General features: G+C 44.7%; 2 protein-coding genes across 2 annotated transcripts in view; one reads left to right on the forward strand and one right to left on the reverse strand.

Moving 5' to 3' along the window:
* Positions 1-879: 879 nt before the first annotated feature.
* Positions 880-10224, forward strand: cnot8 (CCR4-NOT transcription complex, subunit 8). Its single transcript, XM_078265527.1, has 7 exons — positions 880-967; positions 2791-3002; positions 6085-6278; positions 7501-7662; positions 8444-8588; positions 8735-8845; positions 9583-10224. Exons 2-7 carry the CDS (start codon positions 2886-2888, stop codon positions 9709-9711), a joined length of 858 nt encoding a protein of 285 aa, XP_078121653.1. The 5' UTR covers positions 880-967; positions 2791-2885; the 3' UTR covers positions 9712-10224.
* A 733-nt stretch (positions 10225-10957) lies between these two features.
* The window catches only part of gemin5 (gem (nuclear organelle) associated protein 5), a 35628-nt gene continuing 21662 nt past the window's right edge, over positions 10958-24923 (reverse strand). The window contains exons 17-28 of the mRNA XM_078265525.1: positions 24635-24697; positions 24410-24535; positions 23853-23948; positions 20900-21037; positions 20574-20721; positions 19625-19744; positions 18190-18400; positions 16903-17157; positions 15994-16156; positions 14123-14600; positions 12578-12665; positions 10958-12420 (exon numbers count right to left, since the gene is read on the reverse strand). Coding sequence (XP_078121651.1) covers positions 12256-12420; positions 12578-12665; positions 14123-14600; positions 15994-16156; positions 16903-17157; positions 18190-18400; positions 19625-19744; positions 20574-20721; positions 20900-21037; positions 23853-23948; positions 24410-24535; positions 24635-24697 — 2051 coding nt within the window. The 3' untranslated portion in view covers positions 10958-12255. The remainder of the gene's footprint in view (positions 12421-12577; positions 12666-14122; positions 14601-15993; positions 16157-16902; positions 17158-18189; positions 18401-19624; positions 19745-20573; positions 20722-20899; positions 21038-23852; positions 23949-24409; positions 24536-24634; positions 24698-24923) is intronic.

The raw sequence follows: 24923 nt of genomic DNA on the forward strand, positions 1-24923 counted from the left end.
ATACAGAGGAGACAAGAGAGAGGAGAATAGGCACGGAGGCCACATTGAAAACACGTACAAGACATAACATGGAGGCAGGCAGCAGAGATGGAGCGGCAGCAACGACTTTTTTTGTCACTGTTTTCAACATGCTATACCATGACTTTTTTTCGACATAATATATTATGACTTTTTTTTTAGATATACCATACAATGACTTTTTTCGACATACTAAACTTGAACATTTTTTAAGCAATCCAGTTTAGCTCCAGTAATTTAGCTTTTCAGCATTGACAAGCATTTTCTGCAGGAAATGCATATTCTAGTTTTATTTGTGTTATTTTATTCTCTCACGGAGTACATATATTCATATATAGTCTTTCTTTCATACTATTTGTTTTTATTAATATCTTTCTTTCATTTATTTATTTTCATTTATTATTTTTATTGCAAATTCTTTCATTACAATTTCTATTGTTCATGTATTCATTTTTTTCAATTACTTTTTAAAAATCTATTTTATATTTATTCTTTTAAACATATATTATTTAAATTTTCTTTAAAACAGAAAATAATGCCTACTTGTTACTTGTTGTGCTGTATTTATTTAAAAAAAAATACATTTTATTTTATATTTTACTTTACTCTTAGTCTTTTACTTGTAGTGTTGTAATGCTAGTTCAAGGTATTTTAATGAATGATGTTTAAGATGGATGTTTAAAGAAAAAGGTTAGAACAAATGGAAATTATTATTTTCCTACTGATATACGTTTTATTCTATGTATTTCCTGTGTAATTCCCATCAATAAACTGATTTAAAAACAATATAATTTGCCGGTCGTTACACATCTAACACAGTAGGCGGCGTTGTGCACATTTACCATCTGATTGCGACCCGCCAATATACACAAAGAAGAAGCAGGAGAAGGCGACAACGAACAGATGCGCTAGCAGCTAGCTTGGCAGGTTACGTCGAGGAAATTCTGAGGTAAACCTATTTTTTTTTAAATACTTTTATACTTTCCACAGTCACACGCTGCCAAGTACACTGTGTGCGTAGCCGCTGTGACACACTGAGAAGCGATAAAGAAAGAACCTTTTCATTTATACTTTGCTCCGGTGTTGTTAGCTTTCCCGATAACGCGAGGATTAGCTTTGTAAACGTTAGCCGTTAATGCTAAGCACTCAGCTAGCGCTTCAGTCCCTCGCTGCAACGTCGTTAAGTTAATATCTGTAGTATTTCAAACTGTGCGGTTAATACAGCCCACAGAGTTGCTAAACACAAATACTTACAGTTAAGAAAAATACTTATCATATATGGTGTCCTTCTGTCGGATATCTGTTGGATTAACGTTAGTTAGCCCGATAACATACACAACTCTAACTTGTAGCTATAAGGTTAATTTGTTGTCATGGTAAACGCAGATCATTTCAAAAGGAAATAATCTTGACCAATCCTCAAGGACTCGTTGCAGTTTATGAAAAAGGAAAAAGCACCGTAAATCAATTAGCGTGGAGGACAAATATTAAAAAAACACGTCAGTATATCTCGATACTCCAGCCTCCACGATGACTATAAAGTTGAATCAACACATCAGTTTCAACATAAACTAAATATAACTCATGCATGTCTTAAGAAGTTGGTTGTATTGCAATGAAAGTATCAGGGTGCATTAGTATTTATTATAATAATAACTTGATTTAATATAGCACGTTTTACAGAACACAAAGTGCTTCACAAGAGTAAAATTGTTGAAAATAAGACCAAAAAACGGTTTTTATAAATACAAAAATAGAAATATAGACCGTAAAGTTAAACTAGCTCAGATAGGTGGTGTAGCTATTAAAGTGGAGTGTAGAAGAAAAAAACTATTAAAACTATAAAACAATTAAACTATTTTCTATATATTTGCGTTGTTTATTTTGTGACTTTTATTCAACGTTTGTGTGTGTTAACGTGTGCTCTGTGAATTTGTGAACCTTTCTAAAATAATATCACAATATTTCAGGGCATATCTGACAATGATATGACAAAAAAACAGATCAATATTTTGCTAATAATTTTAAGAACATACAAGTTTTACATGTCGGCATAAATGTTAAAAATGTGCCTTCAAATATTAAGTAAAAAAAAACAACAATAATCCGTCAGTTCTTTAGTTTGTAAACAGTAACTCAGAGTGAGATTCAGATTCTGTTTAAATATAAATAGTAAGTAATAGTAACTAAGTGCACATCTAAACATTTGCCAACTTTTAAACAAGTCGGAATATTGCCATTATCACAAGTTGAGTTTTTACACATTATATTAAAATTGTACCGGTGTTAATCGTGAACGATATGATATTGCACACCGTTAGGTAGGTTTGGGTACCGTTTTGAAAAACTGAAAAATGACATCAGAGAGAGGCTCTTTTATGGAGCTTTTTTGTTTTTTTTAATTAAATTATTTAAATGTAACAATATATTAAGTTTTAGAGTACTTAAATATATAATAAGTAAACCTAAGTCACCTACCAGTATTGCAGGTAATCATTTTAGCAGCTAACGGTAGACTACAGAGAGAGTGTGATATTTTTACGTCCGTTTCGGAGCGACGGCGAGAAAATATTTCAGTCGACACATGAAGTGGAACCGAAATTTGCGTTCTAATCCGGTCCGATTCCTACCGGTTGCGTAGGAACCGGTTCCATAGTGGAACCGGGTTTCGGTACCCTACCGTTAAGTTGTACTAACGCTAATCTTCATCATGCATCACGTTGCAGTGAGATTGAATCCACCAACTCTTCTCTTCCTTCCATCCTCTCCCAGAGTTGTTCTTCCTTCTTCACCCTGCCTCCCCTCCGCCCCCTTCACCAGCGCTGCAGGATTGTCGGGGTTTTTAGCTCTCTTCCTGACCTGCCAACATGCCAGCTGCACTTACAGATTCCAGCCAAATAATCTGTGAAGTCTGGGCGAGCAATGTGGAGGAGGAAATGAGGAAGATCCGGCAGATTATTCAAAGCTACAACTTCATCGCCATGGTAAGAGATGGACAGGTTTGAGATGAGAGAGTTGCTGATGTTCTGACTCAAATACATGGCATTAGAAATCTTGAGGCCTTTTTAGATGTTTTCTGAAGCCTTAACGTTTTGATATATATTGTGGTAGTGGGTAGGGCTGCACGATTATGGCCAAAATGATAGTCACGATCAATATATTGATCACGATTATTTGTGGATTTTAACCAAAACAAATGTTATTGTCACATAGGCTAATTCACACTGTTTTCACATCCATATTGTGCTACATTCCTCCTTTGTTGAAGGATACTATGAAGGAGCCATTTCAGCTGTTGTACGACCGCTTTCCAAACATGCGCGTTTGCCGTGAAAAGATACAGGCAACGCATTTTTCTGTTCACGTTAACGGTATCTACCGGACGAAATAGCAACGTGGATTACAGTGCCATTTAAATGTCTGCGTTGCGCTCTGATGCTACAAAAAAGACGTTAGAGGCAACAGAAACATCGCTGCATGTCATGCTAGTACTAATAAACACTAATAACACGTTACACAGCAGCTAACATTAGTCTACCATTAGCTACAGTAGTAAACGCGGCTAAAATGCTGACAGCTAAACGGTGTAGTGTGACTGTATTTCACTGTAGAGGATTCAACAGCGGGACCTACAACAGTCTGCCGCTAAAGCTACGAGCTAAAAGACTCAAACTAGCACTGGTCACTGCTGTTGTCTGAGAAACAACACAGACGGGACTAAATGTCGCGTTTACTGGTAACTGGTAAACCTCGTGGCGACTTATGACCGACTGCTATCTGTTGTGGAGTTTTCCTCACGTTACTCTGTCCTCTGTGACAGTCTACATCTAAACTAAGCTGCGCGGTGCAGGGAACCGCTCTGATTGGCACATGGAGGCACGTGATCAGAGAGAGGTTTACGGAGCTTTGGGGGGAAAAAAAACTTTGATACAGAGCGTTCTATGAACGGAATGAAGCATTTTAAATATCGCTCGAGCACGTGAATTTGATCGTGGGAAACCAAAATCGTGATCGTGGTTAATATTGGATTAATTGTGCAGCCCTAGTAGTGGGGTAAACCCAGCCCGATCTGCTGGAGATTTGATTTCTCCCTGCAGCTCAGGCTGGAAACCTGTACATTATTCTATCCTGCTTCAGTTACCAATCTGTGGGGACCAATCACAAACTGGCTTATCCACCTGGCGCGCTATTGACACACGATGACGATGGAGAAGCGACCAAGCAGCTTCTTGTTTACATTCAACAAGCCAGCCACCGAAGCTCAGCATCCCGTTGATGCCGCTGTCGCTGCTGCTTTAAAAGACTTTAAAGGCAACTTTTCTCTGAAAACGGAACAGAAACTTGCCCTGGAACAATTCCTACAAAAGAAGGATCGCGTTTTCCTTACTACCGACCGGCTTTGGTAAAAGCCTAAGTACGTCACCCGTTGGTCTGATTGGTTGAAGGACTGTCCAATCGCGTCCAGAGTCATTTGAACTATGCCCGTTGATCACGCCTCTCGTGCGGTAGAGAATCCAGAGCAGACTCCCCAGACTAATGTTCAATCTTAAAAGATTGATCTTGGTCTGGTGATAGCCAGACTAGGATGAACTCCTAACACATTTGAAAATCACCCCTGCTGGTCAGACTTAATGTTTATATTGTTATCTTTTATAACCACAAAATCATCAGTGTTTATTTTAAAGGGAAATTATAATATTAAAATACATTTTGGAGCAGAAACGCCTACATTTGAAGGATTGTAGTTTTGCTTTTTGATGTCTGTCTTGATTGCAAGAGGACCTAATCTCTGCAAACTGGATGAAAATGATTTGAAATCAATTTGCTGAAAACATTTTGGAATGTTACAAACTCCAACACAAAAGTTAGTTTAAATGCTTTAAAGCGTAACTCTCGCTAAAATGCAACCTAGGGTCTTTTAGTGAATGTACCCGAGTCAAACTTTGGTTTAAAAGCATATTTAGAACGGAAGCGTCACTTTTAAGATTTACCATATCTTTGTTTTTCGGTCAAATGGCCTTTTGAGTGGGAGAGCTAGCGGCACTTTTATGCTAGCCTCAAAATAGCTATTTTTAAACCACTAAGAAGGCTCGACACCAGTATCACCAGGGGCTCTACACCTTAACCAAAGCATTGACAACATTGTTTGTGTACCCAGAGTTTACTAAAAAAGGTTTTCAACAACCCACCGTAGCTCTTGTTGTTTCCGGCCGCAGCCATTTTATCAGTCAAAAACAATCGATTTCCGAATGCAACGTAACAGGGAGGAGAGTAAAGATGGAGAGCTCCTAAAGCTTAGTTCCATATAAATGCACAGATTATTTCTTGTTTTGTCGTTGGACACGTCGTATGGAGTCCGTTCATTCGGATATCGACTCGTTTTGACCGCCGAGGTGGTAGCGGCCGGAAACAACAAGAGCTACGGTGAGTTGCTCAAAACCTTTCTTTTTAGTAAACTCTGGGTACACAACCAATGTTGTCAATGCTTTGGTTAAGGTGTAGAGCCCCTGGTGATACTTGGAGCAAAGTCTCACGTTGTGTCGAGCCTTCTTAGTGGTTTAAAAATAGCTATTTTGAGGCTAGCATCAAAGTGCCGCTAGCACTCCCACTCAAAAGGCCATTTGACCCAAAAACAACAATACTGTCCATCTTAAAAGTGGCGATTCCGTCCTAAATATGCTTTTAAACGAAAGTTTGACTCGGGTACATTCACAAAAAGACCCTAGGTCGCATTTTGGCGAGAGTCGAGTTTTAAGCAAGTGTTCAAAAAACACAAACGGCCGCCTGAAGTCTGAACATGCTACCAGTTGATATCAGGCGTTGCAGACTGCTTACAGAGCTGTAGCGCAGTCTATAATAACTAACTGTATCGCTTATTGGTCAAATAAAACACGGATACAGATAATATGCGAATTGCCAAATTTCGGCCCAGATAATTGGCCAGCGCCGGTAATTGGTTGATCCCTGTTCCACTCTGGTGGATCTTTACACGCTGCTGAGAAATGACCGTGCGGGAACGTTGAAGGGGGAACGTTTTCTGTTAATGTCTCTCTCATTTTTCATCAGGACACAGAATTCCCCGGAGTGGTTGTCCGGCCGATCGGCGAGTTTCGGAGCACAGTAGACTACCAGTACCAGCTGCTGAGGTGTAACGTCGACCTCCTGAAGATCATCCAGCTCGGCCTCTCGTTCATGAACGAGGACGGAGACTACCCCCCCGGCACCACCACGTGGCAGTTCAACTTCAAGTTCAACCTCACGTAGGCTCACCGTCTCCATGCACCTTTCTAATGGTTAGAGCGGGGGGTCCAGCTCCTTTTTTAGTTCATGGGCCACATTTCCCCTAATTTGATCTCAAGTGGGCCGGACCAGTGAACCCCTCCAGAAGGATCAGAAACTTTATCTGCCACAGAGTTTCTCGTCAGCTTGACGTTGGCAAACGCAGGTTGCTTCTGCTGCGACAGCGTTCTAAAGGCTGATTTATGCTTCTGCGTCGAGTCGACGGCGTACCCCCGCAGACCCGACTCCCCCAGCCCTCCGCCGTAGCTCGACGTGCACCTCCAAAAATGTCTAACTTTGCGTCGAGGCGACGCAGACCACAAGGGCTGTGATTGGTCAACTGGTCCTGTGTGTTGATAGTCGGTGTTTCAGGCAGCCTGCTGCGGGGTGTAGCAACATGCTAGTTCACTGACATCAGCTTTGCACATAAACTCAGACATGTTTTGGTTCCAATGACGGGGTTATCCGTTTGTAAAGTGTCTATATGTCAGTAACGTTTTGAAATTAGCACTTCGCCAGCAAGCAGTACTTTGTGGGCAGCTGTGCTAAAGTCTGCCTGCTAACATAACAAACTGGCTGGCAGACACCTCGCAAATAACCTCAGTCACTTATTTTCTGGTTACAGTAACTAGGTTACCTACCTTTTTTTTTTTTACAAAATCTAAGCAAGAAAAGGCCAAACAAATAAGATTCGTATTTTAGCACGACAGTCTACGGGGTTTGCCATTCTGTGTACCGTTTCGGTGGTGAGCGACACCGGCACAGGCGACACCCCCCTAGCGTTATGGACGGTGAGATGCACCGCGATGCAGAACTCCGAAAGGGTCACGACGGCGTAGGAGCAACGGCGGGGAGTTGACGCAGAAGCATAAAACAGCCTTTAGGCTGTTATAGGAAAAAATAATGTTACGGACCCGGGAGAGAGGGGGTGATGTTCAGAGAAAAAACTCTGAATTTCTAACGTTAAAGTTGTAAATTTGCGGAAGAAGAACTCTGATATTCTCTGAGATCAAAGTGGTATATTTGGAATTAATTATGTCTCTGCAATTTTCACACTTTGCAAAGTCATCCAGTGGGCCCGATTGGACCCTTTGGTGGGCCGTGTGCCGTGTGTTTGACACCCCGATTAGAGTCTAATCGATGGTTGAGCTTGATGATGGCACTCCCTGAATGTCTCTGTCCCCCCTTTTATAATCCTCACAGAGAAGACATGTACTCCCAGGACTCCATAGACCTGCTCCAGAACTCGGGCCTCCAGTTTAAAAAACACGAAGAGGAGGGGATCGAAACGCTCTACTTCGCCGAGCTCCTCATGACGTCTGGTCTGGTGCTGTGTGAAAACGTCAAGTGGCTCTCCTTCCACAGGTCAGTTTGTTTTTGTTTTCGGATTCAGAGTTGCTTTGTTGGTCCCAGTTGGGTGGAGTCGTCTTCTTTAACTCTTGTACCCAAACACTGGCTTCAACGTCGAGCCATGGTGGCCGCTTATCCAGTCCACCCCGACCTGGTCATAGTTTCGGTGCCGCTGGATGTCCCTCACGTAACGCCGCCTTTCGAATGAACTTTAAACTGCGGTCGGACCGAGCAACATTAACCGGAACCTCTGAGCGACGCTACACGCTGAAAATGGCAAGTTGTAAGGAAAGTTTGGATCGTGCAACAAGGCAGGTCTGCTTGGTTCGGTCGGGGAATGATTGTTAGAATATGTTTAGGGCATCTCCTCTCTGACTGGGACGTTTTGGGGCCGTTTGGTGGGATAGCTGTGGACGAAGTACACACGGAGATACACTGGTGAGAGCTGATGAGGTTAAACCATGTATCAGCTAACGGCTCACGTTACTGTATTGTGTCAACAGTTAATTTAATATTGGATGTGGCGTTTTCTTTTGCGGGGTGCAAATGTTCCACCAGAACAGGTTCCTTCCCGAGACTATTTAGCAGAGCCACCGCCGCTGCGACCGGAGCTTAGCGCCGCCCGAGACGACTGTGATTGGTTTAAAGAAATGCCAATAAACCAGAGCGCGTTTTCCTCCTATCCCGGATTGTTGTGTGGTGTGGCGTGGCCAGACCCTCCTCTGCAGCGCCGTGCAGGAAGGTCTGGCAACGCGAGACTTGACTCTGACCCAAATCCCTGTCTTGTGTTTCTCAGCGGCTACGACTTTGGCTACCTGGTGAAGCTCCTGACGGACGCACGGCTCCCTGAGGAGGAACACGACTTCTTCCAGATCCTCAACCTCTTCTTCCCCGCGATCTACGACGTCAAATACTTGATGAAGAGCTGCAAGAACCTAAAGGTATTCTGGACTGGGTTCAGATATTGGGGGGTGGGGGGGCTCAGGTTCTTTAATCCTCCACTTTAACGCAGGAGACGAACTCTGTCAAGCTCCGTCAAAACAAACGTGGAGACGTCTGACTTGTGTGTGTGTGTGTGTTTGTGCAGGGAGGGCTACAGGAAGTAGCAGACCAGCTGGAGCTGAAGAGGATCGGGCGGCAGCACCAGGCTGGATCCGACTCGCTACTCACCGGCATGGCTTTCTTCAGGATGAAAGAGGTACAGCCGCACAGGTTGTTTTTTTGTAGTTGATCTGCACATTTGTGACGATCTTTTCTTTGAACTTATTACTAGAAAATGTGGTAACACTTTACTTGAAGGTATCTTCATAAGAGTGACATGACACATGAACCAGAACCAGTCATGACAAAAACCGAGTGAGCCTCACTAAAAAGCGTTATGTCAAACGTTTTAGGGTTGTGCCGATGGACGGCCAACATCCCGATGGAGCGCCACCATCGTGATGCCACGCAACGGAAATTGACATTTGCGTCGGGCTTTGCACTGTGCTGCACACGGTGCAAGTCTGATATCATCCTCCATCACGATGTTTTACTGTAAACATCGTCAACTGGCAATTTAGGGGACGTAGCCCAACCCTAAAACGTTTATGACTTGTTTATAATGTTCATGACAGTGTCATGTCACTCTTATGTAGATACCTTCAAGTAAAGTGCAACCGAAAACTCTTGACTGCCCTCACAACCAGAGGACACGGTTTCTTGACGTTACAAGTTCCCGTCGAAGCTGCGGCCCACCTTCAACCTGAGCAGAGGTCTAATCAGCCAGAATTACTGAGTGGGTGTTCAGAGGCTTTAAATGTCCCACTAAAGAAAACGTATCCCATCAAGGAAGTCATTTTGTGTGACTTGTAAAGCACAGCATGTACGGATGGAAGGTGTGTTTTAGGTAGTAATAAAGCTGGTTCGATCTAACCCCAAATCTGTTTTGTTCAGCTTTTCTTCGAAGACAACATTGACGACGCAAAGTATTGTGGGAGGTTGTACGGCCTGGGCTCGGGCTCCACCCAACCCCAGAACGGCATCTCCAGCTCGGGCCAGGAGGAGACGAACAACAAGCACTGACTGAGCGCTCCCGTTCTCCAAGTGGAACACGCACTTGTTTTTAAAAACACCCAACCAGCAGATCCCCCCCCCCCCACCCTACCCTGTGATCTCCCGCAACACTCGGAACGAGACACGACACGAGACAAAACGAAATAGATTTCTTTCAAATTTTTTCCTCCCCGAGTGACTGTAAAACGGACTCGCAGTGACATTGGATCCTTTCACTGGCTCAGTCGTTTCTTTTTAGTCGCTTTTACTGAGTATATGTTCATATATTCAGAACACTTTTTTTAACGCCACATTCTAGTGACCCCCTTCTTTAACAGCATGGGACCAGCGCCTGTATCATACTGTGATCTCAGACCAAACGTTGCCAAAAAACTAAACAGTCCGATTCTTCAGTTCCGACTGTCCTCCTCATCAGCGGGACTCGTCTCTTGTTGCAGGGATTTCAATTTTTAAGTTAATGTTGGAAGGGCCTGTAAATTTAAAATGTATAATTTTGATGAAAATAAAAATGTTTTAGCTCTTTTCCACTTTCAGAACCTTTTAACAGTGTGCATCAAGTTGTTTAACTGTGCTTGGTTTATGCATGTGTTTTTTGGGGCAAACTACTGTCGTTTCTGTACATTCAGCCACCAGACCCAGCTGTCCACCAGGTTTACACATGTTGTGGGTACTGTTTTTACATTCTTCATTGTTTTGAACAGTTGTATATTAAATTGTTTTGTATTTTGAATGTAAACGTTAAAGTATTTCATTTTTTTTTTTTTCCTCCTCCTCCCAGCCATACACTGACACACAGCTCGTTTTAACGTCTAAAGTTTGAAAGGGTTTATTTTAGATAGAAACTCTTGTCTGAAAAAAATATTCACCTGGAAAGTTCTCTACAATCTATTAAAGGGTGATAGAATGGTTATATAGGGTATTTCACACTGTTCCTTAAGGTCTAATAGGGTATGTAACATTTGTTGGGCTAAAAATGTCCCTTTTGCTGTTCTTTTGGCCCTCATGCTACCCTGTTAAATGGGCCTGGATTGAAGCTGAGAGCTTTTCTGCCTTATATGGTGTGCTCATGAATATTTAAATGAGCTGCGCACTGATTGGTTGGTGTACAACGAGCTTTGCTACGGCACACAGAGCAACATGACCAACAGCACTCACTGAAACATCCAAGGTGGAGATAGCATGGAGACTTTAGGTGTAAAAAAAAATAGTAATGAAACATATTATTCATCAAGCAAAAGTTCTTTGTATTTTCAGCTTTTTCTTCAGTTTTAGAACATTTCAATTTAAATCCCAAACAGATTTGAAAAGTTGGGCAGTTTTGGCCCGCTTAACTCTCGTGTTAGCCTGGATGCCAGCCGACCTTAGCCCCGCCCACAACGTTTGAGGTCGGGAAGTCTGGTCTGGACTTTATCCGTTGAGGAGCAACTATGCTCCAACCAGAGCCGTTCGGACCAATCAAATTGCCAGGGCGGGCTTTATACGATGATGGACAGATGATCAACAGTGACGCAATCGACCACGTCATAATTAATTTACAACAAAGATGGCTGCCGCTGGAGAACTGAGATGTGTAGATTCCGCCATCGCGTCTGTTATAGAAGATATCGAAGTAGATGGGGCGCTCTGATTGGTTGTAGGTCTGTCCAATTGAGTGCAGAGGCATTTTCTTTCCTGGTTGGGTTGAAACGCGCCCCATAATCACAGCCCAGTGGAGCAGCATCAGACTCGTATTCTGACTAGAATCTGAGTACGACCACGTCAGGCTACCCTCATGTTGTCCTCGGGTCAAATTTGGGGCGTTGGGAAAAGTATAAGCTTTTTTGAAAAGCGATAAAAACAACTTCAAAAACACTGGAAGAAAACTGTCAAAAACTGAGAAGTGACAAAACCGTTGAAGGGACAAGTGTTTTTTTTTTTTTCATGGTGACGAGAAGGAAGGTTAAGGTTAAATTGATGGTATTCGTTTTGTCATCAAAATGTCATAAATGTCATAACTGTCCAGATTTTCCAAAGTCGTGTAAAGTCAAATTTTTGGGTTTGTCAGACCAACTTTTCAAAACTCGATATTCACGACATTGGAGGGAATGATCAGTTTTTTGGATCAACATTCTCATTTTCATCGAAACAAATAAAAATGTACTATAGTCACGTGGTGTGATTTCTGCGAGGATCTGTCCCAAACAAGGATGTTTTCTGTAGTCTGTAGGATGGGATTTGTAGTCCCGGGACGTCTCTGCAGCCCCACGATACTTCATTAAGAATGGTTAGACACATATTTTGCCTTTAACACACATATTGCACCCCCCCCCCCTTTGCAATTTGGATATTGAGTGAGAAGCTAGAGAGAATGTGGCATTCTTGCCCTATGAATGACGTAACAATTTATCGAAAATGTCCTGGCCTGACACAAATCAGTTTGAGCTTCCTTCAGGATGTAGACTCAAAACAGAATCAAGATGTTTAAACATCATTTTTTGTAATAAGTTGTCTTTTAATTCAACAAAAAAAAGCTGTACAGTAGAAGTGCTTCTTTCAGTGCTGCTGCTGAGAGAGTCAGGTGAGGAATTGCCGGGAGGCTTTGAGGACGGCGGGACTGGTCCCGTGTTCGCGGAGCAGATCTTTGGCCTGTTGCCGTAGCGACTCGGAGACGGCCGGGGAAGACTTGCTGAGGTGCAGCAGAACCAGGCAGCATTCGACGACGTCTGGATGAGGAAACATCTGGGAGGGAACACAGACAAAAGAGGAGGATAGCACTTGACCACTTCACACTTTAATCCTTCAGTTTATTGAAATGTCTGTCCTTGTAAAGTAAGTGTGTGTGTGTGTGTGTGTGTATTATTTGTCTTCGGGAAACCACTGGGGAGGTGTACTGTACCTTGACGGTGTCAGGCAGGTCGGCCAGCAGTTTCTGTTGTTGGGACATCTTGGTAGACAGAGACAGCAAAGTCTCCAGCTCCTCCGGCCTGGGGGGGGGGGGAGAGACAGAGGCTTAAAGGCAGTGTTGAAACGTAACAAAGTACAAATGCTCCGTTACTGAACTCATAGGTGTAATTTACAGGGGGGATGATTGGGGTGTGGGGGGAGGGGGTCAAACTGGCCAGTGCAACCCACCCCAAAAACCATATTATAGTTTCCTTTATGGACACACAGAGCCGATAATCGGCCGTTGGACGGTCTGGCGAGGTCAGCGACTCGAGTCCGTTTGGTGTGTTCCGTGTGCCGATTTGACGTGTAATCGGCGGGGCGGGCACTGCCGGCAGTCGGACTCAAATGAGCCATCTGATTGGTGGAGAGCTAACCAGGAAACGGGGAGCAGGATGAGCGTGACTAGAGTCTCTCAAAATCTTTTAAACTGACCTTTGTTGATCTGAAATGAAGACCGACTCAGCGACTGCACGGCCTGTTTCTCTCTTAACATGTTTCCAGAAACACGTTTCGGAGAACTATTTTAGTCCAACATGAGATCGTAATGTGAACGAGACGCCAGGACAGTCCGGCTTTGAATTTGTCAGAGAAATAGCTGCAGGTTTTCATTTTTGGGCGACAACACAGATTAGCGCCGCCTGCTGTTACGGAGACGTATCACGTCTCGTCTCGTCGGTGTGTTCCGAGGCACTTTTTTGACCAACCCGGGGACACCGATCGGTCCAACTGGCTTTTCAGCCGAAGACATCTGCACCAGAAATTGTTCACCAAAAACTCACCAGAATGCAGAAAAAGGAAGTGTTTGACGTTCAGCGGTTCAATTTGGCTCAAAAGTGAAGATCTCAACCCCTCCAATGTTACGCCCTTGACTGTACTTAGAATTTTCACGTACCTGTACTTTACTTTGTTGTTTATACTTCTGGAAACTTTTACTCCACTACATAGCCTAAATAAAATGTATACTTTTACTCCGATCCATTTCCCCTAAGCATCTTCGTTACTTGCGAGAAATGTTTCCGTCCGTCGGAGTGAAAGAGAATCTGTTGATGTCAGACTTGATGTTTAAAACCCCTAAATATATCATGCTTCACTGAATGAAGTTCATAATCAAAGTTTTCCTTCTAATAGTTTAAAAGTACATTTAATATGATTAAATTACTTTTGATACTTAAGTACAGTAAATATCAGAGAATATAGTTCCCAGTATGTATACGGTTAGAAGATGGCTGTGTCTCATGTGACCTTGTTATCTGTACACGCTGTGACTATACAAATCACAACATGGAAATAGGAACATGTTGGCGTTATTTTGTCACTTATTGGGAGCAGTAGGCTAGTTGGAGCCGGTTACCTCCAGGAGACAGAGTTACAACGTGCACGGAGAGGAGAAGGGTATGTATGGAGTTCTCCAACTCTCGGGGATACGGGGAATGAGACAACGTCCCAATGAGTCGCCGTCATCCATAATCAGTCATCAATAACTGAGAGCCCTCACCGTTGGCTGTCGATTGACTCGCTGGCGGTGGAGGTCTGCACGATGGGCCCGTCTGCCTCTTTCTCCCCCGGGTGGAGCTGCCCTCCCTGGGCTCTGCTGTGCTGCAGCACCATGGCCGCCAGCCGCTCCTGGATCTCCCGCACCGACCGCTGAGTGGCCTGGCAGGCGGCGTGATGCTCGGACAGAAGCATGGACGCATCAAAGTCCAGTTTACCAAAGCTCCCGGTCGCCGGGCAGACACTCCCCTCTGGCTCCGACACGCCTCCGTTCACCGCTCCGTCCTTCACGCCGTCTCGTTGGCTGGAATCGGCTGCCGAGAGGGGAACTCGGCTCTGGATCTGGGCCGAGTGGGTCCACCAGTGTTGGTACAGACGGTGGTAATGGACAAACGCCTGTAGACTGTCGGCGGCAGCTTTGGCTTCTCCTTCGGTGTGATCGAGTGTTTTGGGGCGTTTCCTGGAACAAACGCTGATGTCGCCTGGTGGAAAATGATAAAATGGTGACGGGACAGCTCTAGTTACAGCTCAGAAACACAAATGATAATACATTATGGCTCCATATCCTTTCCATTATCGACTAATCTACTGATTGATCAAATCATTGTTTAGGTTTAAAGGGTAATTACAGTACTGTTTTCAATCTGGACCCTATTTCCCCATGCATTGGTGTCTAAGTGACTAATGTGAACAAACATCTTTGAAATTGGTCCAGTACTGAGCGAGAACGCTGTGACCGGCAGCCGTGAACCGGGCTGCAATGTAACCCTACAGGACAAGTGTTCACCGTCAGTTAGCATCCACTAAAAGTTCTGTTTTTGCTGCTTACAGGCTCAGATTACTATTGTAAGTGATTGACAACATTCTGAAAGGATCCCTACAGAGGTAGACCTTTTTGTTAAAGCATAAGATCCTTTTAGTTTAACATGAAATCACCATTGCCAAACTCACCAGACTGGTGCGCAATTGCCCATTTACGCTACATTGTAGCTTGTTTCTCCGCTGCCGACTGCAGCGGTCTCACTCAATACTGGACCAATGTCGAAGACTGTTGTTCCCATCAGTCACACAGACACAAAAACACGGGGAAATAGGGTCCAAAAACGAAGTTATCCATCTATAAATTGCAGGAAAATCTGTCTGTGTCTGTGCGTCTGTGTGTTACGCGCATCTCTCTCGAACCGTTAGTCCGATTGATTTCAAACTTGACAGGTGTAAGTGTAAGTTTGACGTTGTTTGGATTAGAAATGCAGAATATATCGTTAAATATATATTGTAAAAGAAGCACACATTGGCATTTGCCGCTCTAGCCGCTGGCCACTCCCCCTCTCACACTGACTGACCTTTAAAATGGCAGAACATAGTGAAAGATTTCCATCACAAGCTCCCTCAAACTAGGGGTCGACCAATCATCGGCCTGGCCCATTATCGTGGCCGATTTTTCGGCAATTTGCAGATTACCTGTATCTCTGCTGTATTTCACGAATCACCAATACAGGTGATTAACTATACAGTGTGCTACTTTGGCTCCGCTACAGCTCTGTAAGCAGTCTGCAACACCTGCAAACAAACGGTTAACACGTGGCTGTTTTCGTTTTCATTTATTCGTTTTGACTGCGTATTAGGTTGGAAGTTTCAGTTATAATAATATGAATTGCTTAAAGCACTAAAACCAACTTTAGTGTTTCCATTTTTACTGTAAATGCATACTGTATCAGTTCCAAATAGCATTTATCGGTTTCTTTAACTGCTAACTTGATGGCTTTAAAACACAGTTTCATTCACAGCCAACGTCTGTCTCGAAGAATGAAATGATGAAAATGTTGTGTAACACCAAGTTCAAATCGGATCGTTTAATTGGGGCGACAGACGTACCGTCGGGGAACAGCAGCCTGCACACCTCTGCAGAGACACAGAAGTGGCCGGCGTCTCGGAGCCAGGCCGCCGCCTGCCACAGCTCCTTGATCAGCTGGCCGTCGTCGTCCAGCAACCAGCTCAACACCGCGCGGGTCAGATGGAGGGACGAATACAGCTGGACCTGAGGACGGGTGAGACACCAGCACCGAGGTAGTCAGGAGGACAGGACAGAGTCAGACAAAGGAATCTGACTAAGGCTCTGTTCACACTTGGTGTCTGTTTTGAAGCTGTCAGCGTCTGTTTTTACATTCTAATCCTAGCGTGGCGTAAACCGCGCTGAGGAAAAGTCCTGAACGCCACGCTGACTGTTTTTCTGGAGCTCAGCGTCTTTTTGAAGTTGTAAACGGTTACATTTTTCTGAAGAAACGCCCTAGGTCAAGAGCTTTTTTGACAGCCGACCAATGAGAGGCAGGGTAGCCGGTCGTTTCCATAACAACAAGAAAAAATGGAGTCGGAGCACAGCAAGTTCTATATGACTGGGAGCTTCCTGTTTAGGGAATGACCGTCGGGGGAACTCGCTTTGTTTTGTTTGTTTAGCGTTAGTAGCACCGTTCCCTCGCTCTGTTCTCTCTCTAGCTCGCTCCACCGATTAGTTTCATCTCACACCGCGCCACATAGCGCTCCAGGTTACTGTAGCAGTAGCTGTTATAGCAACAAAAGATGCTCTTTTTGGAACCAAAACGCTGCCAGCTTCTTTTTTTTTACTACAAAAGCGCCCTAGTCAACTTTTTCTTGTCAAAAAAGACGCCAAGTGTGAACATGGCCTTGCGTAGTCACTTCTCGTAAATATCAAAATGGCGCGTTTTGTTTGCGCCTTTTTACCCGGCGTACACGTGAAAACATGCTGTACGGGATCAGACTGTGCACCTGTCTCAGAGGAATGTTGGCGCTGGGCGTCGGGCTCTCCACAGACTTCAGCTCCTGTCGGAGAGCCGCGGCGCTGCGCTGTCCGGCCGACGTTTGGGAGACCCCAAAGTGCTCCTCCCACACGTCCCTCACGCGGTCCTGGATGCTGCTGGGACGCCGGCCCGGTGACGCCCACGGGTGACTGGAGACGCAGGGCTGAGGGTCTGCCAGCAGCGCGGCCAGCAGCTCAGCGGCGCAAAGATGCAGCCGGTGGACCTGCACACGGTCCAAACAGTTTACATTCAGAGTCAGACCTTCAGTCAGAAAGAAGTGTCAAACCTAAAGCACTCACAGGGCGTCGGATGCTTCCTGAAGGAGTGGATACATGTAGTCAGTTACATTTATGTTACGTGTCACCCTTCGTCTTCAGAAAAATGTTTTCATTAAAAAGGACAATTCCGGCGCAAAACGAACTTAGGGGTTAATGACAGATGTGTTCCCACTCTGCTGTTCTCTGGGACATGTTTTCATGCTAATCGAATGTGTTTGCAGCTTGAAACAAGCTAGCGCGGACCGCTGATTAGCTTACAACGCTAGTATTCGGGGCACAGGGAACGTAAAAATAAATTATAGGTTTACAAAGTGAAAAAGCCCAAAGTCCCCCCCAAAGGGACTTACCGTCTCCAACAGAAAACACTGTTCACAAACTGCTCCAAACAGCTCTGTTGTAGTCCAGCCTTTACTTCAGAGACAAACGTGGTCACTTTGTAACACACGTTATAATGCTCGCCTAGCTGCTAGCATGGCACGCCCTCATACTCTGCTTCTGACTGGCTAGTAGTCCTTACCTAGGTACTGTCAGGGCACGCCCTCATACTCTGCTTCTGACTGGCTAGTAGTCCTTACCTAGGTACTGTCAGGGCACGCCCTCATACTCTGCTTCTGACTGGCTAGTAGTCCTTACCTAGGTACTGTCAGGGCACGCCCTCATACTCTGCTTCTGACTGGCTAGTAGTCCTTACCTAGGTACTGTCAGGGCACGCCCTCATACTCTGCTTCTGACTGCAATTGTGCGACTCCCAACAAAGATGGAACAGAAGTGCGATGTCTTACTCTGTAGTTAAAACAGAGAGCTCAACACACAGGGTGAAAAGAGGAGCAGCAGCAATGTGTAGTACAACAAAAATATGGTGTTTTTTTGAAAATGAAACCATGTAAACCTATTCTGATATAACCTCTAAATACAATTATGAACCTGAAGATGAGCATAATATGAGCACTTTAAAACAATGTGTTTCGTCCACTGACCAGCAGGCTGTCCTGTGAGCTCAGGACGTCCTGGGCGGCGGTCCAGTCCTGGGCCACAGCCAGGTCTTTGGCGCAGCGCAGCGCCAGCGACTGAGCCAGAGACGCCTCTCCCGAGAGCCTCGCCAGACTGGCCGCCGTCCTCAGCGAGGAGACGTCGTTCTTCCTGGCGATGACTTTGGCGGCGTCGAAACTGGCCCCAGCAGCCAGGTAGCTGGGAGACGGGACGAAAGACAAACAGGAAAACAATGGACGTTAGAGCGACCACAGTCCGTTTCTGTGGGAGAAGCGCCGCGAGCTGCTGCATCGCAGATTGAAAAGCAGATCTGACCACAGGAGCCGTTTAGCTCAGACTCGCGGAGTACACATAGAAAAGTTGGTTGGGGTCAGATCACGTTCTCACCGCAAACGAACCGCTCCAGAGTTGGATTCAAAGCGTACCGAGACCACCTCATCAAGCAGGTATCGGTACGCTAGTTTGGTCCGCTTTTGGTACGCCCCCGAGGGCGACTGCCGCGTTCTCACCTGCCCAAAAGAACCGCACCAAGGGGGGAAACCAACTCTACTGCGATTCAACCGTACTTAACGAGGCAGGTGTGAAAGAGCCCTTAAACGCAGCTTAAGCTGACCAAAGTGATGAACAAAAAAGCACTAAAAGGTGCTGTATAAAAGAACATTTACTAAAACATAAAAGTAGCCCCGCCCTTGCCTATGGGATTGGGCATCGAGAACCGATTCCTACTTATTAGAGGTGTTGAAATTAATCAAATAATCGGCCGGGCCATAATCGATTATTTCTGTTTACAATTTAACGTAGGCCTGACAACCTTTCTGTTGACATATTCTGGTATGTTTTGCACATTCAGTAAGTGCCGTGGGGTCAGTGCTGTAGTTTTATGTATCCAGTTTATTTAGTATTAGAGCACTGCAGAAGGTTTGGTTTTTGAAGTTTGAAAAGCTATGAATTAAATATCCTATATGGCTTTAATAGAAAAATGTATTTGACGCATCGTGACATCGAGTCGAAGACACGATAATCGGAATGGAATCGGGAGATCAGTGGAGACTCACACCTCTACTTGGAGTCGTTTCAAAAATGATGATACCGGTGGAATCGTTTGGAGGATTTGGTTTCAAATCTGATCATGGGTTCCAAATTTAACACGCACAAGTTTTGGTTTCCGTAGCGACCAGGCGCTTGTTGTGTTGCCGTGGAGCTCAGTAAGCGGCGCTCTAGTGTGGCTTTGTTTTACGTTGAAAAAGCTGTAAAACTGCAACCCACCACTGAATCAAAATAAAACTTTCCTCTTATTTGTGAAAATAAGCATGTGACCCGTTTCAACTCCAGCCTCCAAGAACCGGAATCAAAAGGAAGAATCGGAATTGGAATCAGAATTGTTAAAATCCAAACGATGCCCAGCCCTACTTGCCTACTCACCATTTGGCAGCTGAAGAGAAATGTCCGTCCCTCTCCAGCACGCCGGCCCAGCAGGTGTACAGCTCCTTCAGGACCGGCTCGTCCACGGGCAGCCGCGCTTTGACCAGAGCTATGGCCTCCCTGGCAACACACGTTTAAAAATGAAGAGAACTGTCTCATCCATTTGGATGGGAAACACTACAAAGTTCAAATAGAAAAAGCACTTTCATTTTATAACGCAAAGTAACAACATACCGTAACACTGCGACGGTATGACTAAAAGAAGAGCAAATCATAACTTTCATTTCTAGAGCTTAATGGTGAATCGAATGGTTGTCTATCTACGACTATTTCATTTATCGCCAACTATTTTGACAGTCGATTCATCATTTCAAGTCATTTCGTTATGAAAAAGTCAAATGTCTCCAATTCCAGCTTGTTAAATGTGAATATTTCTTCTCTCCTCTGTGACAGTAAACTGAATATCTTTGAGTTGTGGACAGAACAAGACATTTGGGGACGTCATCTTGGGCTTTGGGAAACAACGATCTACATTTTCTGACATTTTGGAGACCAAATAACTTTTCCTTGACTATGAAAATAACCGTTAGTTGCAGCTAGGGCTGCACAATTAATCGAAATATGGACTAGTGCAATATCCAAATTGCAGGAGGGGCGCAATATTTGTTAATGGCAAAATATGTGTCAAACCATTCTGAATGGGACGACGTCCCGGCCTACAGATCCTATCCTAAAGACTACAGAAAACATCTTTGTTTGGTACAGATGTAAATATGTTATGAAAATGAGAATAATTATACAAAAACAATAATTCCCTCCAATATCGTGAATCATATCGCAATATCAGTCAAAATAATCACAATTAGATATTGTCCTGATATCGTGCAGCCCTGGTTGCAGCCCTACTCTTTTCACTTTGTTCAAAACCCAGAAGATGAAGAGCGTGAACCTGTAGAGCTTGTGCGAGCGCAGCAGGTCGACAGCCGGGTACAGCCGGTTGATGGACAGCAGGTGGGACGCTGCCTTCAGGTACTGCTCCTGCAGACACAGCTGCCTGGCGAACGCCTCCGCCGTCCGGCTCCACACCTCGAACCCGGCTGCAAGAGGAGACACACGAGTACTGTCAGCCTCCTGACGCTGTCCCTCATCGGCTTTGGACATTAATAGGAATTTTTTGGCGCCACTGGTGCCACTAGGAAAACTGTAAACTGCAGTCAAGAAATGTGCATAATATTTCTATAATTCAGCGTTCATCGACACAAGACAAGTCGTTACCCATAGGAGCTAGGGAGAGCAGGTGGTCGTTCAGCTCTCCTCTCTCGGTGGCGAGCTGCAGCGCCCCCTGCAGGTCTCCGCTCCACAGCCGCAGGTACACCACCGAGTCAAAGTGGCCCGCCTCCACGTGGCCCTCCTCTGAAGAACAGCAGAGCCAATCACCACATCAGAAATTTCGCTCCATTTTAAAAGGCTTTTTCCAAGAGCTGAAACCTGGCGCGCATTAGAATTCCTGACATGAAAAGGGGGGCATGTTCAATCTCCAAACGGCGTGCACCGTTTTGCTACAGTTTCCTGGTTGAACAACATGTTTTCTCGGAGCGGTGTGAAACGGGCTTTGCGTTGCGTTTTCTCTCGTTTGGCGGGCGTCTCTCTCGTTTATTTGGTTGTGTCACAGGCGATACCCAATCAGCAGAGACGTGGCTGTAAACTCGTGATAATAAAAAGGCAGAGCGTTTGCGCGTACAATGGGATGTTCAACGCACCCCCGTTTCTGTTTAAAAAACGAAAGAAAAACATTGCTACGTTTTGTCGGGGCTGAACGTGGCCAGAGCCCGTCTACGGAGAGCCTGTTCACTCCCTATTAAGCCCCATTGTACCCAATGTAGTGCAAAATGAATGGGAGTCTATGGAGCTAGACGGCTACATTTGTCTCTTTCGCCTGATTGTTGTTGAGAAATTTCAGACTTGATCGTAGTTTGCAAGTTCAACATGGATTATAGGTCGAAAGTTGAATGAACGAGTACTTATGTCCTTTCCATTTGTTACAGGTTGAGTCGTTGTTGCCCATAACACGCTAGCATTCTGCTAATGAATGCTGATTGGTCAGTGAAGGACTGACTACGACCAGAGATCCCGCTTGACGGCATCCGAAGCAGAACCAGAATGTCAGAGTGAATATTTCGGCGTGGTCTTTAAACCATTAGCAAACCTCTTTCTAGCACGTGTATTAACAGGGAGAGTCTAACCTGTCAGCTGTGTTGTATTAACAGGGAGAGTCTAACCTGTCAGCTGTGTTGTATTAACAGAGAGAGTCTAACCTGTCAGCTGTGTTGTATTAACAGAGAGAGTCTAACCTGTCAGCTGTGTTGTATTAACAGGGAGAGTCTAACCTGTCAGCTGTGTTTTATTAACAGGGAGAGGCTAACCTGTCAGCTGTGTTGTATTAACAGGGAGAGTCTAACCTGTCAGCTGTGTTGTATTAACAGGGAGAGTCTAACCTGTCAGCTGTGTTGTCGATGCTTCAAGAGAAAAAAGGAAGTGACTCAGAGCTTGCCGTAAAGCAGTATCTCTGGCCCAGGGCTCCAGACTAACTTTTTGCCTCGGTTGCACTGGTGCGCCTAACTTTTTTATTTAGGTGCACCAACACAAAATTTAGGTGCACCCACATTTTTCCTCGCGTCGCCGTTAACGCTGAATACAGCTGAAAACGCTGCCGATACACAATATACGGCTCTGTATTTTTTTACAAAGTGGGCTAAATGTTCAGTTTGAAGTCAAAGCCACTTTTCACAAGCTCTTTTATTAAAACAGATTGTGATTCAAATACAATGCAAAGACAGGGTTTCCTTTACCAGTTTGAAAATATACAGCTGTAACACATGAAAGTTATCTGAAATAAATAGCCTAGGAGATATATATATATATATATAGAAAGCTCTATAGAAAGCTCCTTCACTTGTTTTCAACAACAATAATAAGACTGATTAAAAGAGAGAGATGACGCCCGGGTTCTACTCCGACCTGCGGCCCTTTGCTGCATGTCATTCCCCCCCTCTCTCCCCCCTTTCATGTCTTCAGCTGTCCTATCAAAATAAAGGCCGAAATCTTAAAAAACAAACAAAAAAACAGACCGACAGAAAGACATAGGGAGACAGAGGGAGAGAGGGGAAGTGCGATGGACTGAAGTGTATGTTACCCACAGAGTGACGGCTGACTCATTATGAATGGGTCCAGCACGGGTCGAATGTGCTTTGGCGGGTCAGCGGCGTTATACGCGTCTTGTGTAGGCTATGAAATGTCTGTATCGTCACTGCGCTGCATTTTTATGGACTATGATATTCTGGGGGGTCACATCTCTCGCCCAGGTCCAGCAGGCTCCGTCTCACACGCTATTACTCAACAAACTGAAGTTAGTTGCATTCAATAACTTCTAATGTGTTTTTCGCCGTGGCGGCCGCAATACCAGAGAGTTACCAGCGGAAACACTGGTACCAGTACAGGTCTCCCTCTCATACTTAACAATATACAGCTGTGTTAATAACAATTAAAACTGTAGACAAATGTCAGCAGTTTGGACTGAATGGGGGGGGGGGCTGCACGGAGGAGCGATCCAAACACAGGCACGGCTTTACAGAAGGAATGGGTCACGTAACGCAACATTACATTACACACGGAGATACACTGGTAAGAGCTGATGAGGTTAAACCATGTATCAGCTAATTTAAATAGCTCACGTTACTGTATTGTGTCAACAGTTAACTTCATTTAATATTGTATGTGGCGTTTTGCTTTTGCAGGGTGCAAATGTTCCACCAGAACAAGTTCCTTCCCGAAGACTATGTTGAAGAGCGTCCAGAGCTAAGCGCTGTTCGGATTGGTTTAAAGAAATGCAAACAACCCAGGGATTTTTTTCCCCCCCTATCCCAGAATGTATCTGTGGTGTAGCCAGACCTTCCTCCACAGCTCTGTGGAGATAGAGCTGGCAATGCGAGACTAATCTGGCAGTGACTGTGTGCATCACGAGCATGTTCTGGGTATCGAAACGTCCCGGCTGCAAGTACACTTTAATTAAACTTGTGAAACTATAAATGGGCAGATTAACAAAGTGAAGAAAAGAAATCCCCCCCCCCAAGGGCATGAACATGTTTCATCACCTGATCTAGTGTTAATCAGAGAGTGGACATACAACAGCAGGAAAGCCTTTACTCCAGGTTAAGATAAACCAACGTACCTTCTGCCTCAAACATGCGGTACAGAGCCTGTCTGTCAGAGAAGAGGCCCAGGTGGACGTGCTCTCCCTGGCCTGGGACACACCCTGCAGGGGGAGCTGTAACACACACAATATCACACACAATTTCACACACTGCGTGGCACTCTCTTTGTGGGGACCCGTCATTGACATAATGCATTCCCTAGCCCCTTACCCTAACCATCACAACTAAATGCCTAACCTTAACCCTTACCCTCACCCTAACCAGAACCTAATTCTAACCCTAAAACCAAGTCTTAACCCTCAAACAGCCCTTTAAACTTGTGGGGTCCAGCATTTTGGTCCCACAAGGATACTGGACTCCTCAGGTTTTGGACCCCACGAATACAGTTAAACAAGCACACACACACACACACACACACACACACTTTCGAATGATACATGAATTGTTGTAGTTTAGTTTTTCTTGAAGGCTTTAGTTGTTAGGGTTAGTTTAGTTTCAGTTTACTAGAAATATTTTCCGCTGCGTATGTTTGTTTTCCCATAACTCCCGTGCTCCGTAGCAGGCGGAGTCTTACCAGCGCTGTGTTTGACCGAGGCCAGAGTGATGCAGTCCTGCAGCAGATCCTCTTTGGGCCGATGGTCCATGGAGGTGCTGATGGGCAGCATGGAGCGAGGCTTCTTCTTCTTCAGCAGGGCCAAGTCTGGATACAAAATGCACAAAACACCCGTACAGTTACACACACACCCAACCACGTATACACATTCAGCTGAAGTTAGTTTCCTAACTTTTCGGTGCGTACCTGGTTTGTCTTTGCTCTTTACAGCGGTGAAAGATTTCCGTTGCGTCTCAAAAGCGGCTGAAACTAAAATTTCAGAATGAAGTTGGTTATACAGTTAAAAAAAGGTCCCAACAATCGTACATCATAATAATAATAATAATAATAATATATACTTTATTAATCCCACAAGGGGAAATTACAATGTTTCACTCTGTTGTTATTACAACATTACACACAGGTCTGAATGACACACACATGCTCAGTACCTCTACATGCACTAATGGAGAGATGTCAGAGCTGCCCATGGAAA

The sequence above is a fragment of the Sander vitreus genome, chromosome 13 (assembly GCF_031162955.1).
Source record: "Sander vitreus isolate 19-12246 chromosome 13, sanVit1, whole genome shotgun sequence".
NCBI classification, from domain to species: Eukaryota; Metazoa; Chordata; class Actinopteri; order Perciformes; family Percidae; genus Sander; species Sander vitreus.

What these genes read in the sequence shown, in the direction of transcription:
- cnot8 (XM_078265527.1), top strand. Translation starts at nt 2,886, where the DNA reads ATGCCAGCTGCACTTACAGATTCCAGCCAAATAATCTGTGAAGTCTGG. An exon ending in GCTACAACTTCATCGCCATG is followed by an intron (nt 3,003 to 6,084) that starts GTAAGAGATGGA and finishes ATTTTTCATCAG; the next exon opens with GACACAGAATTCCCCGGAGT. An exon ending in AAGTGGCTCTCCTTCCACAG is followed by an intron (nt 7,663 to 8,443) that starts GTCAGTTTGTTT and finishes TGTGTTTCTCAG; the next exon opens with CGGCTACGACTTTGGCTACC.